The sequence below is a fragment of the Colletotrichum truncatum genome (assembly GCF_014235925.2).
Source record: "Colletotrichum truncatum strain CMES1059 chromosome Unknown Contig_0005, whole genome shotgun sequence".
Lineage (NCBI taxonomy): Eukaryota > Fungi > Ascomycota > Sordariomycetes > Glomerellales > Glomerellaceae > Colletotrichum > Colletotrichum truncatum.
The window spans coordinates 1,368,290-1,380,395 of NW_027222402.1; the positions used below are offsets into that span (position 1 = coordinate 1,368,290).

The following is a 12,106-nucleotide window of genomic DNA, read 5'->3' on the forward strand; positions in this document are numbered from 1 at the left end:
CCTTTCAAAGCGTACATGTTTTCTTTGAGCTAGGTAGCGAAAGCGTTCTTTCTTATAGATTACGACATGCTGAATCTCTAATGACCAAGATTTCACTGATCAATCTGCCTCGTCTTCGATTTCCAAGTTGCCGACCTTGAACTTTTTCCCTTTCATGTCTGCATAATCATTATGGTGATGATAGTCCTTCACTCGTTCCCTTACATATTGCAATCCGGTCACTGGTTCCGAATCCTCCGCATCGTCCCGGACGAGGCCGAGCCTCTTCAGTAAAGGTGACGCCGCCGGCTTAATGTTAACGTCATCACCTGGTCTTACAAAGTAGAACAGGCCTTGGCGGAACAGGTGCGCCTGGTCCTCGGGCGGCCGCACCACCCTGTGCGTGGTTGATTTGAGATACCCCGCAGACCAGAAGTCGAGAGTGTCGCCGACGTTGCAGACGATGCCGTTGTCGACCGGCGGGACGTACTTCCACTCGCCAGAAGATGTTTTAATCTGAAGACCAGCGACATCTTGGCTCCAGAGAAGAGTCAAGGAACCGAAGTCCGTATGGGCCCGCGACCAGGTGTTGGCGACTTTGAGATCCTCGGCCAGGGGGCGCGTATGATAGCCCATGTAACGGAGATGGTCCTCGCTAGGGGACTCATATGCGTGACGAGAGGAAAAGTAATCCTCTGGAAGCTCAAGAATGATAGAGAAGAGCGTAAAAACCTTACTTGCTAGTTCGGAGGATCGCTGGCTGGGTGTAAGTGAGTGGCCGTTGAGGAAGGGATAAAGAAGACCTACCCTTGAGAAATCCTCAATCTCGTTTCGGAAGGGCTCGAAAAAAGAATGGAATGGCTCGTTGGCATACTTGGGAATGAACTTGGCGATATTGACTGACTCGACGTTATTGAGCACTTCAGTGCCTTGCATCTTCTTGTCGTGTGCCTATCGTTATGTTCATTAGCTTACAGATTCGGTCAAACGTGAACTAGCACTCGCTCACTGGTCTGTATCCGAAATAGTTCCCCTTGCCAAAGTCGCAGGTGTTCCCCGGCCTTGCCTTATCTTCGACATCGAGTTTGAAGAACCCCTGTCCAATGTCGTACTGTCGCTGCACCTCTTCGGGAGTGAATCCGGTGTTGATCAGACTGAAAAAGCCGGTCTCGTGAACCTAGGTACCTCATTAACTGATGCTCACCACTCCCTTACAAGGAGTCTTACTGCCTGTCGAAGCTCTTCCGCAAGCTGCTTCTTCCCTCCTGGCTGATCAAACTTGCCAATGTCGATTACTTTAATGTCCGCCCAAGGCAATTGATGTGTTGTTTTGGCTGGGCGCTGCCATTTTGGCAATGGAACTTGCTCGGGAGCGACAGCGGACGGCATTGTGAAATTTTAACTATTTGAAATTTCGAATGAAGGCCAACGCAATTGTCTGCAATGCCCGCCCTCGACAACATCGACGAGGTCAAATCACAGCTGCTAAATACCCGTAGTGTCTGATGTCACGAAGTTCCCCGCGCCGGTACTTTCTTGCCGCATCGGAGGGCGACTGCGGGAAGCTTGAGCACGTCATAACCCCAGACCATTGCGAGACGAATCCTGCAATGGCGGTTGGAGTAGCAGCTTAAGTGATTACAATCCGATTCTCCATCAAGAAGTAACCTCCACCTCTTGGCTGCACGGTTTCGGTTTATTTCCGCAGAGTATGCGAATGTGATACCGACGTCGGGGTAAACCTGCTACTCTGCGCAAGTTGAGGCGTGATGAAGCTGAGCTGTCGGCCTTGGGGCAGATTGGGCTTAGCAGGCCGACGCCATTTGTTCACTTTTGCGCAAAAGAAATAGGCTCAATTCACATACTAAAGATTGCAGTTGACAAGATTTATCATTGGGAGTAACAAAAAAAAAGTCAAAAGTTTATGCATCCGCGGGTAATCGAAACCCGGTCCCAAGCTAATCCTCGGAAGAGATGGAAGGCTTGGATGATAACCACTACACTACGAATGCAGTCAAGCCAAATTTAAATCGGAATTCCGGATTGGGTGATTGTTGCGGAGAGTAGACAAAATGGCACCTATATAGGCTCAACCGCCCCACTTCGCTTTGACAGCCTCAACCACAACCCCAGTTCACTTATAAGTCGGGGGACGCAACAGTAAAGCGGCCCCTGGATGTCTACGTACGGCACATTTGACGTAATAAAATCCCAGGCTTTTTTTCCCCGTAAACTTCTAACCGATAATTGATATGCGCAAGTTTTCAGCCAGTCATAACAAGGCTGATTGAATCCTCTCAGAGGAAAACTGCATGGGAATACCACAGTGCACATGGCCCCGCAATAAGGCGTGCTTCTTGCATTGCAGGCATGTTGTCGGATCTGCGTAATCGGCCTTTGATGTAGGAGATGCAGAGAGGAGTGTGTTTTAAATGGCCGGTAAGTAAATGGATATACGGGTTTTATAGTCAACTTTTCCAGTTCGAACATCGTTAAGGCCTTTCGCCGGTAGGCAGTCAACACTCTGGAATAGCAGCATCAGCAGAATTAGACCTCAAGATGGGCCAAGAAGGAGTTCGAACCAGCGGTGTTCCTTCACCGGAAGAGGAGAAGCCTCTTCTCAAGACTGCGCACCGCAAGATTGATAAGAGATTGTTGATTTGGTACTCCTTTGTGTACCTCATCATGCGAATCCACGTCAGCAACATCAGTAACGCAGCCATTATCAACTTGGAACAGGGAACAGGTATCAGGAAGCAACTGGGCAACTTGACTAGTTCTCAGTGGGCCTGGGCTTTGAGTATATTCTACTACCCTTACATGTTCTTTGAACCACTTGCGACCCTTGCACTTAAGAGGTTTTCGCCTTCTATCTGGATGAGTCGGATTATGGTCACATGGGTATTCTTTCCCCAAACATGATTGGCCGAGAATATGAGAGCTGATACGAGAAAAGGGAATTATTTCCATGTGTCAAGGTGCGACGCAGAACTACGCAGGCATCTTAGCCTGTCGCTTCTTTCTTGGACTTGCCGAAGCTGGGTTTTATCCAGGAGTTTTGTATCACTTGAGCTTTTGGTACCCAACGCACAAGTTGCCTCTTCGAATTGTGAGAACGAATGGATGTCTTTTTTGATTTCGACTAACAGACAAGGGGTTTTTCTATGCCTGTGGAATGTTCTCTGGGACAATAAGCGGCTTACTAGGTATATCGAAGCTATATTCTGCTTGAGGACATACTGGCTAACCACAATTAGCATATACCATCTCTTTCATGAATGGTGTTGGCGGTCTTGCTGGTTGGAGATGGGTTGGTTGCTTAAGCTCTCGTTTACTGCGGCTTTAACTGATGGCGGACACAGCTTTTTATCCTGGAAGGCATTCCTGCCATTCTCTGCGGTATCTACACGTTCTTCTTCCTGCCAAACTGTGAGTCACGGCCTCATCTTCTGCAACAAAGGCAATTCTGACGAGCCAAAAGATCCCGAAACTGTTACGTTCCTCACCGAGTCCGAGAGGGAGGTAGTGTTAGCCGACCTTCCTGACCAGGCGCCCAGTATGAAGGCCAAGACGGTAAACTTCCAACAAATCAAGGACCTTTTCCGCAATCCTACCTTCGTTCCTTTTCTGATGATTTGGATTACACACGGCATCGGCGGATGGGGCATTTCTTTCGTTCTGCCTACAGTTATTTACGAACTCGGCATTTCAAACACGGCAATCTCTCAAGTCATGACAATGGTACGCTGATTCTGCCTCAAAGTTCCCTAAAACAACTGGACTAACGACCTAAAGCCGCCATTCACGCTCGTGTTTGTTATTTTACTATCTCTAGCATTCCTTGTTCACACTCGGAGGCTTAGTCCGTGGGTTGCAGGTCTCGGCCTGGAGAGTGCTCAGATCATCTGCTACATTCTGCTCATCACAGTCAAACATCCTATCGCCAAGTACATCTTTGTTATGATTGCTACGGCCGCATCGCAAAGTTTCTTTGCTATAATCTGGCCCGGTAAGCAAAGTGGCCGTTATCATGTATGGCCAGAAACTGACGACATATTCAGAGCGTATCCGAGCTGCGAAAGGAACAACCACCGCTGGTCTGGCTATCGGTATCACCAACGTAAGTAGCCAAATTCCAGCGCGAGGGAGTACGAAATCATACTAAAATAATGACTTAGGCTTCTTGTCAGTTGATGGGGATAGTGGTAAGTTCCAAAGACTCTGGTTAGGAGTCACGGCTAACAAACTTCGCAGGGCCCTCAAATCTACCAGCCAAAATTTGGACCGACCTACCGCGTCAGCTACTCCTGCTCCATCGGTCTGCTTTGTGGGACGCTTTTATCCGTATCCAGCGCTTGGTACTTCGTCGCAAGACAAGACAAGCAAGAGGAGCGCCTGGGGACTAGTTCGGTTGAGTCGGATATTGACAACAGTGTCCAGGACAAAACACAGGCTCAAGGGGAGAAAGCATAGATTCAAAACTGAGGCAGCGCCATACGTCTAGCCAGATACCCAAAATTGATCAAGAGACTTTTCAACCCAGTTAATGGTTTCTTTAATGCAGCCAATCTCGTTCGTTTGTTGCAAACTTCAGCCGAGACGCTTCCCTACCTTGTAAGCACATCTAAGTCGATGCTCTAAGTTCCAGTACTGCTACATAACATGTCATTGAACCTGTTTCGGTCTCTGAGTCTGTATATAAAATGCCCCAGGTCATCAGATGGCTTTACCCAAACAAGACGTGTTAGTTTCTACATTTTTATTTCTTCAGCTATAGGCACCGCATCAAGGCTCCCCGTGAACTCTTCCAACTAAGGGGCTGTATACGTTTATGGCGACGCCGACCACGAGTCACAGAATCTCAACACAGTCTTGCTCCTAGATCGAATATTACTGCGTTTACATCCTAGCGAAAGGTGTAGACGTCATGAAAAGTCTCAATGTTTCCGGTGAAATTGGCACCATAAAGATGAGCAGCCTGAACATGTGTCCATCCCAAGGACGACTTGGTACGAAGTAGGTAATCCCTTCTTGTGAATCGCTAGGCAAACAGAGCGATTAGAGTTAGGCCTCGAGAAGAGCTTGTGTTCTAGAAACTGAAAATCAAATAACCCTCAAATACACCATAAACATGGGCAAGTTAACTCAAGACTACGGGTTGATGGCCATCCGATACCTGTGCAGTACCACTTCTGAGGAAATTTGCAGCTGAAGTATGAAACTTGGTTGTGAAATGGACAGCATTGGGATATGGCTTTTCCTGGCAAATGGAACCAAGCTGGAACGAATGCTGTCAATATGACTCTTTCTACTCAAGAGCTTTTGAATAATGACTCTTCTATGTTTGCACCTAGTCGCGCAGCAATAGATGCAGAGTAGTCAAGATAGCAAGGTATAATTGTTGCCGTCACAAGTCGCAACAACTACCTTTACAAATATTAAGTCACAATGTCCAGTTGTGCTTGTGATTCGCACAAGCAATAGATGGCAACGCCGCGTTTTTACCGGACTCGCTTGATACTTGGTGCACATCTCATATCCAGACATCATATGGCAATGACACGAGGAATTGAGGCCAAGTCCCGTCAACCGAGGCCCGACCTCTAGCGCCAACGAAGCAGTTTCTTCCAAATATGGAGTCCCTTTTACCTCTCAAATTTCATTTCGAGAAAAATTCACAGCACTCAGGGTTGACCGAGCACCGGGCTAAATACAACCCACTTTGCATATCCTCCCCGTACCTAGGTAGCTTGAAAATTTTCTACCCAATCGGTATCCGGCGCGATAGGATGAGCCGACGGGCATGGCCCCCCACCAACACGGATTTCGAACCTGCCAGCATTCTTGGCCTGGTTCGGTATTCCCGGGGCAACAACCCGGGTGAGGAGCCCGGATCGGGGCAAGGCGAGTCGTGACGCAATTTGACGTAGCCGTTTTGTCAAGAACGGTGTGTCGGGGAGCAACGGTTAGCGCCAGAATCAATTCCCTACCTTGTACCTTCTGGGTTTTCTCATAGGGTTTCCCCTTGGTAATTGCATTTCGTGACATAAGGTGAGAAGCTGAGAGAATGCAGCAGCAGCAGCAGCAGCAGACGAGGTGGCACCACCAAAAAGGGCCTGGCAGCTGTTTTCCCAGGATGGCATCTGATTGACACAGCAAGCCCGGGCAAAAGCCTAAAAGAAGAAAAAAAGAGAAGAGGGAGAGAAAAAAAAAAAAAAAAAGAATAAGGGACTGGAAATGGGGTTGGGTCCCGCATTCCGTCAGTGTTTGCGTATACCCCACCTTGATCACCAAACTTTATATCATGACCCTGCCTTGGAGCTCTTGCCTGGGATTGAAGCTCGTACAAGGTCATCATCTACACTATCTCCAAGGTAGCTCAAGAATTTAGCTTCGACTTCAACTTACCTCAGTCCTCGACAGCCAATATAACTTATCGAAAGGACGTCCACATAACCACACACACACACAATCAAGTATCATCAAGCAGCCAAACATCGCAATAATGGCCACCCAATCTCCTCCCTCTGAGATGCGTCGCTGGCAGATCCCTGCCCCGGGCACCTTCATCCAGTCCCTCACTCTCGCAACCGTGCCAACGCCGTCCGCCGACAAGCTCAAGGACAACCAGATCCTCGTGCAGGTCGTCACGGCAGGCATCAACCCCGCAGACTACAAGTTCCCTGACCTCGGGCTCGTCGCCAAGGCAATGATCTCGTTCCCCAAGTCTCCCGGCATGGACTTCGCTGGCCGCGCCGTCGCCGTCGGCTCCGCCGTCACAGACATCCAACCCGGCGACGCCGTCGTCGGCCGTCTCGACCCGATGGGCGCCCAGGGCTCGCTGAGCGAGTACGTCGTGGCTGACCGCGAGGGCTGCGCCGCGATCCCGGGCCAGGCGGACTTTGAACAGGCCGGCGCCGTGGGCACGGCCGCCCTGACAGCGTACCAGACCATCGTGCCGTACGTGAAGGAGGGCGACAGGATCTTCATCAACGGCGGCTCGGGAGGCACCGGCACCTACGGCATCCAGATCGCCAAGGCGGTCGGGTGCCACGTCACGGTGTCGTGCTCTACGGCCAAGGCCGCGCTCTGCAAGGAGCTCGGCGCGGATGAGATCATCGACTACAAGACCGCCGACGTCGTCGGCAAGCTGAGGGAGGCCGGCAAGGTGTTCGCCCTCGTCGTCGACAACGTCGGCAACTCCCCGCCGAACCTCTACAAGGCCTCCGACGACTTTTTGCTGCCCGACGGCCACTTCAAGTTCGTCGGCGGTGCCATCTCCTTTGCCCAGGTCACGAGTGTCCTGCCGAGCGCCTTCCTGCCTGGTTTCCTGGGCGGCGCCAAGCACAAGTTCGAGGCCTTCCTGACCAAGAACTCCCACGCCGATTTGTCGCAGATTGCATCCTGGATGGCGGAAGGAAAGGTGAAGAGCGTGATTGACTCGACCTTTGAGTTCGAGGATGCCGTGAAGGCTTATGAGAAGCTCAAGGAAGGCTCGAGCGCCGGTAAGATTGTTGTGAGGGTCACGAAGAAGGCTTGAGCGTTTGGTTTAGGGTCTCGGCGAGGTAAGGGAGAAACGGGCGAGGAATGCTTTGCGAGCGGGTTCCTGGGGATTTTCGGAGTTGGATCCGGCGTTGGATGGGTTTTGGCAATTAGCTTCACCACAGACAGAGCTTATCAAGGGAATAATAATTGTAAAGATTGACGTTTTTGATAAATCACGGCAGTCGATTGAGTGATCCTTGGACCATAAGCACTAATGTAGGGCACGCTCGTTTCCGTCTGGTTACACCATCGAGCGCTCCACTACCCTGGACCCCGTAAGCATGAGCCTCATGTCACCTTTTCACATGGCATGTCTACTCACGGCCGAACTATTTTGACCGCACCGGCTTCGCCTCTTTGAGACATTGAGGGGGTTCGACTGGAACTTGAAGGTCTTGGTTAATCAAGGGCGATGACGCTGTTAAACAAAGCTTGCACAGGCGAGCCCGCTCTGCTACGAGGGTATGCTACAAGCTGAAAAACATCATCCCTGTGGTACATTTCTTTTTCTACATCATGTTGATGGTCTTAATTTATATGTATGTGACGACCCCATCAAAACACCAGGCTTGGCAGCAGGCCTTTCCAAAGCTGTGCATTTGGATATGTGAATCAGCACTGTCTTAATCACATATCTGCTGCTGGTGAGAAATTCAATTTAGGGCTTGCAACGAGGACAGGCAACATTATCGCTGCGTGCAAGATTGACACATAAAGCGGAGCATCAGAGGGCGTTGGGCGAGTGTGCAAGACATGCAGCAATCACGTGATGGGAGGAATCACAACTCAATCATGGTGCGTAAACATGATGGGCGTTATATTGCGGGTATCTCCTATTCAACAAATGAATGTGCTCTGTGCACAGTTAGTAGCTTTTGGCTACGTGTGTAAGGCGTATCATGGCAGGGCCATGACTACATCCTTCTCGAGGGTTTGATTTAAAAAGTAAAGGGAATTGTCGCGTCTTCCTCTCTCTTGGCAGCCTTGAAAAAGGGTTCAAAGGCTATAGGTAACCAACGCCCAATTGAGCGTCTCTGCCGTCGTCGAGGCACGGGCGTGGCAGCCTCGATACCCGGATAGTTCGGCCAGGCGTGGTCCAATAGCCAGCCGCTTAAGCAGCTGATGTATGTCCAAAAGAACATTGGCTATGTGAACCTTCAAGAGGGCCCGGATTGTCCAGTCTAAGACGAGCGTCGTGATTGTTGGTCTGTATGGGCGCCATCAATCATACTAATGCCATGCCACGCATGCGGTGTTTTTGCCAAAGTTCCTCCGAGAATTTGGCCTGCAGCACACGTAGCAGTGACTCGGCTTCGTCTGTCCTACCAAGACGGGTCAAATGGCTAACGGCATCCATACCCATAAAAATGGCTCTCGTCACCATGCCAGTGCTAGTCTCCGGTTTAATGAGTCGCGAGTCCTGGAAACCCTGAAGAAACTTTACAGCGCGTTCGTGGTTTGGACTTGTCGGGTGGTGAAGGTCAAGGTGTGCGCGGTCGACCCTCAAGGGCCGTTGAATATGATTGGCGGTGCCGACGAAAGACTCGAACAAGGTAGTTGAAGGCAGCGGCCTTTTCCATGCTTCCACTGTTGACCGCCAGGAGAGTACTCGCCAGGGACGAAGGAGGATATGCGGTAGTTGAGGGTTTGCTTTCCATGTCTCGTCTGCTCTAAGCATCGCCGAGAAGGCAGTGTCGAGGTTCTTGTCCTCAATGTTTGACTTGGCGGCCACAATACTGGAGATCAAAGATCCAACAATGACACTATTGTCGTCTGCTGGACCTTCTCCTCGAACCATCCTGTCCGCCCACATCCACGCCACCTCCTCGAGCCCTTCCGAAATGAGAAATGGCGACAGTTCGTAGACGAAGTGTTTGTCTGTGAGGAACTCCAATGTTCGCTCCTCGCCAGATGATCTCAGCCATTGGAGTACCCGTAAACCGGCCATAGATGCCGCCATGGCATCGTGAACTGACAACGCACTGGATTGCAGGATCTGCTGACGCTTAGCACGCAAGCAGCCGGTCGCAGCCTTTCTCGTCATCATGCCCTTCGAAGCAGCCTCGTCGAAAACGTCCATGGGGTCCCGTGGTGCTGCAAAAGCCACATCGTTGGGTTTCCCGCCGCTCTTGAACAGGGGATTGGAGAGGATAGAGCGGAGATGTCGGTCGGTCGGGCGGCGGTGGGAGTCGCGCGAGGTAGAAGGGTGCTTGGAGGATGTCTGGGAAACGGAGGATTCGGTAGTCTCGGGAGCCCAGCCATGCTCCTTGTCGAGGTTTTGACGGAAAGAGGTTTTCAAGACGTTGAGAAGCTTCTGCGACTCTCGCGAAGAGAGAGGCAGAGGCTGGTGGATCGAAGAGAGGGCATTTTTGAAAGAGCTTAGAGGCTTTGTCGTGAACATGGTGAGGAGTTTCCGATTTCAAGAACCAGCAATTTCTGCGGCACTGAGGGCCTTTCGTAATGGAGTTGTAAGATGCAGTGTGCTGAGTCTGTCTGTGTTTGCTTCAGTGGGATGTTCGAGGAGCGCATCAGTGATTGGCAGTAGCCGGGATCGTATCACAAATCCAGTTTGGGTCAGTTTAGCATCATGGTCGTGCCATGGAGTGATGTTGGCTCCGGAGCCTGGCTCAGTCATGCCACTACCGGGGTCATGTGACCCTCAAAATGCGGAGTCAGCCCCCCCGGACACCTCAGGCAGCTGGGAAAGCCAGAGACACAGCAAACACAGACACAAGTGGCAGCTCACGGTACGTACCGAGGCAATGGGAGTCAGTGGGGAACTGCGTCTGTGTCTTTTCGTCCTTGGCCCCAGGTAGGAGACTTGATGGAGTCACTGGTACCACTACTGTTTTTTTATTTTGTTTTTTTTCTGTTTGGGCCCTGGAGACTATGGAGAATGTCTCGAGTACATGCCACGAGGCCCAGATTCATGATTCAAGCCGCACTGAGCGGACCATACCACCGCGTTCAGCCAGTGTAACGTTAGATCTGGCGCGTACCGGCTACCTCGACCATGTTCTCGAACCCCCGTTGGCTGTGAATCACACGAATCGCCCTCCAGTTTACATAGTAGGGCGGGCCGGGGGTGGCATTGGGTGACGAGTACAGCCTCGTGCCCGGAAGGGGACTCGACAGGTATTGGAACAGATGACACAAGAGCTGCCGGGGGGAGCTTTCGTGGTGAATCTAGCCAGGAGTTGCCGGGCGTGTTGTGTCGCATGGCTTCAAATTCAACGGACGACAGACGCGACACGACACAGACCAAAAGAGCTCAGCTTGTTAGTTTGTTGAGGATGATGGCGGCAAACGCACAGAGGTCTCGTTCTCGGCTGATGCAGCAGCACGGCGCAAATGACAAGACAATGGCATTCATTGACTGAATTCAATTGGCGACGGTTTCTCAGCCAGCTAGCAACAGCTGGTCGGAGCTTGCAGCATTCTCCGCCTCGGCTGTGCTCACAACTATGCTTGCCTACTGGTCGGTGCCTGTGGCCAACTAGTAGCAGTGAGCGAGTGGTAAGGACCTAAGGACCCAAGGGGCCTAAGAGCATGCCGACTAGTCTAGATGCACTTCTTTCATCGGTTCTGTGCCGTCCTGTCGTGTTGCTGTCTTGCCATGGCCGCATTTCGCTAGATGAGACTAAATATCCCCTCCGTCCATCTCTCATGCTAACTGGCTGCGCTTTCCTCCTCGGAGTGAGCTCTGCCTTACTGCTGCCTTTACTCAGGTGTCGTATACTACGTACTATAGTTTTGGGTAGTATCTCCTTGTTTTGCCTCTTGTTCCCCATCTCCAACGTCAGGTACACTAGGTGCGTGACTACCTCGCCTTCTTACCTCATCCTCCTTCCTAGCGAATAGTGTAGGGCAGCCAAGGCAAGGGGAGGAAGGTCCCCAAAGTCAGGTACCAACCGTAAAAAGGTACGGAGGTACCTGCCTTAGGTACTCAGATGGACAACGGCACACAGCAGCTGCAATACAGGCAGCTACTTGCCATCTGGTCAGTTTTCAGTGGCAAACCAAAGTACCTGTACCTCCACTCAGCCCGACGATTGAGGCAGTGGATCTGCGCAGACCCGCATAAAATGGAAAACGCTAGCCAGATCCGGACTTAGAGAGGCGTCATTCGCTGCAGGCGGTCGCTCAGGCCCAAAAACAGCCTGGCTGGTACCAGTATCGTAGCGTAGGTAGTGTAGTGAGGAAATAAAAACACACAACAGCTACAGCAGCAACCCGTGACAAAATCAAAAGAAATCATTTAAACAAAAAACAATATCACATACATACAAACTTAGTAAGAGTAGTCAGCGATAGAGCAGAACCCTCAGAAGGCTGCATGTACCTTTTTTCCGGGGGGGTGGAAAGGGACCACCAGCCTAGCCCAGGCCAGCTACTGCATCAAACCTTTTGCTGAGGGCGTGTGAGGGTGTGACCTGTTGCTCTCCACACTTTGCAGGGCAGCCCACAGCCCACAGTCCATCATCCACGGGCCACCTCCTCCTCGCTGACGCTGCTGCTGCTGCTGCCAATGCCGCTGCCACACACTGCTGGCTTTTGTTACTGCTGTCGCTACCCATTGCCC

At 51.1% G+C, this 12,106-nt stretch overlaps 4 protein-coding genes across 4 annotated transcripts; 2 read left to right on the forward strand and 2 right to left on the reverse strand.

Annotated features, from left to right (window-relative positions):
- Window positions 1–99: 99 nt before the first annotated feature.
- CTRU02_208420 (flavonol synthase) lies at window positions 100–1,368 on the reverse strand (the record flags this gene model as incomplete). Its single annotated transcript, XM_036728412.1, has 4 exons — window positions 100–735; window positions 787–930; window positions 989–1,156; window positions 1,207–1,368. The coding sequence occupies 4 exons, from the start codon at window positions 1,366–1,368 to the stop codon at window positions 100–102; spliced, it is 1,110 nt and encodes a 369-aa protein (XP_036579696.1).
- Window positions 1,369–2,538: 1,170 nt separating this feature from the next.
- On the forward strand, window positions 2,539–4,452 carry CTRU02_208421 (high-affinity nicotinic acid transporter; the record flags this gene model as incomplete). Its single annotated transcript, XM_036728413.1, has 10 exons — window positions 2,539–2,880; window positions 2,936–3,088; window positions 3,134–3,185; window positions 3,237–3,289; window positions 3,342–3,408; window positions 3,440–3,720; window positions 3,775–3,988; window positions 4,041–4,099; window positions 4,158–4,184; window positions 4,234–4,452. The coding sequence occupies 10 exons, from the start codon at window positions 2,539–2,541 to the stop codon at window positions 4,450–4,452; spliced, it is 1,467 nt and encodes a 488-aa protein (XP_036579697.1).
- A 2,032-nt stretch (window positions 4,453–6,484) lies between these two features.
- Window positions 6,485–7,519, forward strand: CTRU02_208422 (zinc-binding dehydrogenase; the record flags this gene model as incomplete). Its single annotated transcript, XM_036728414.1, has 1 exon — window positions 6,485–7,519. One exon carries the CDS (start codon window positions 6,485–6,487, stop codon window positions 7,517–7,519), a length of 1,035 nt encoding a protein of 344 aa, XP_036579698.1.
- A 1,230-nt stretch (window positions 7,520–8,749) lies between these two features.
- CTRU02_208423 (uncharacterized protein) lies at window positions 8,750–9,925 on the reverse strand (the record flags this gene model as incomplete). Its single annotated transcript, XM_036728415.1, has 1 exon — window positions 8,750–9,925. The coding sequence occupies one exon, from the start codon at window positions 9,923–9,925 to the stop codon at window positions 8,750–8,752; it is 1,176 nt and encodes a 391-aa protein (XP_036579699.1).
- Between the last annotated feature and the right edge of the window lie 2,181 nt (window positions 9,926–12,106).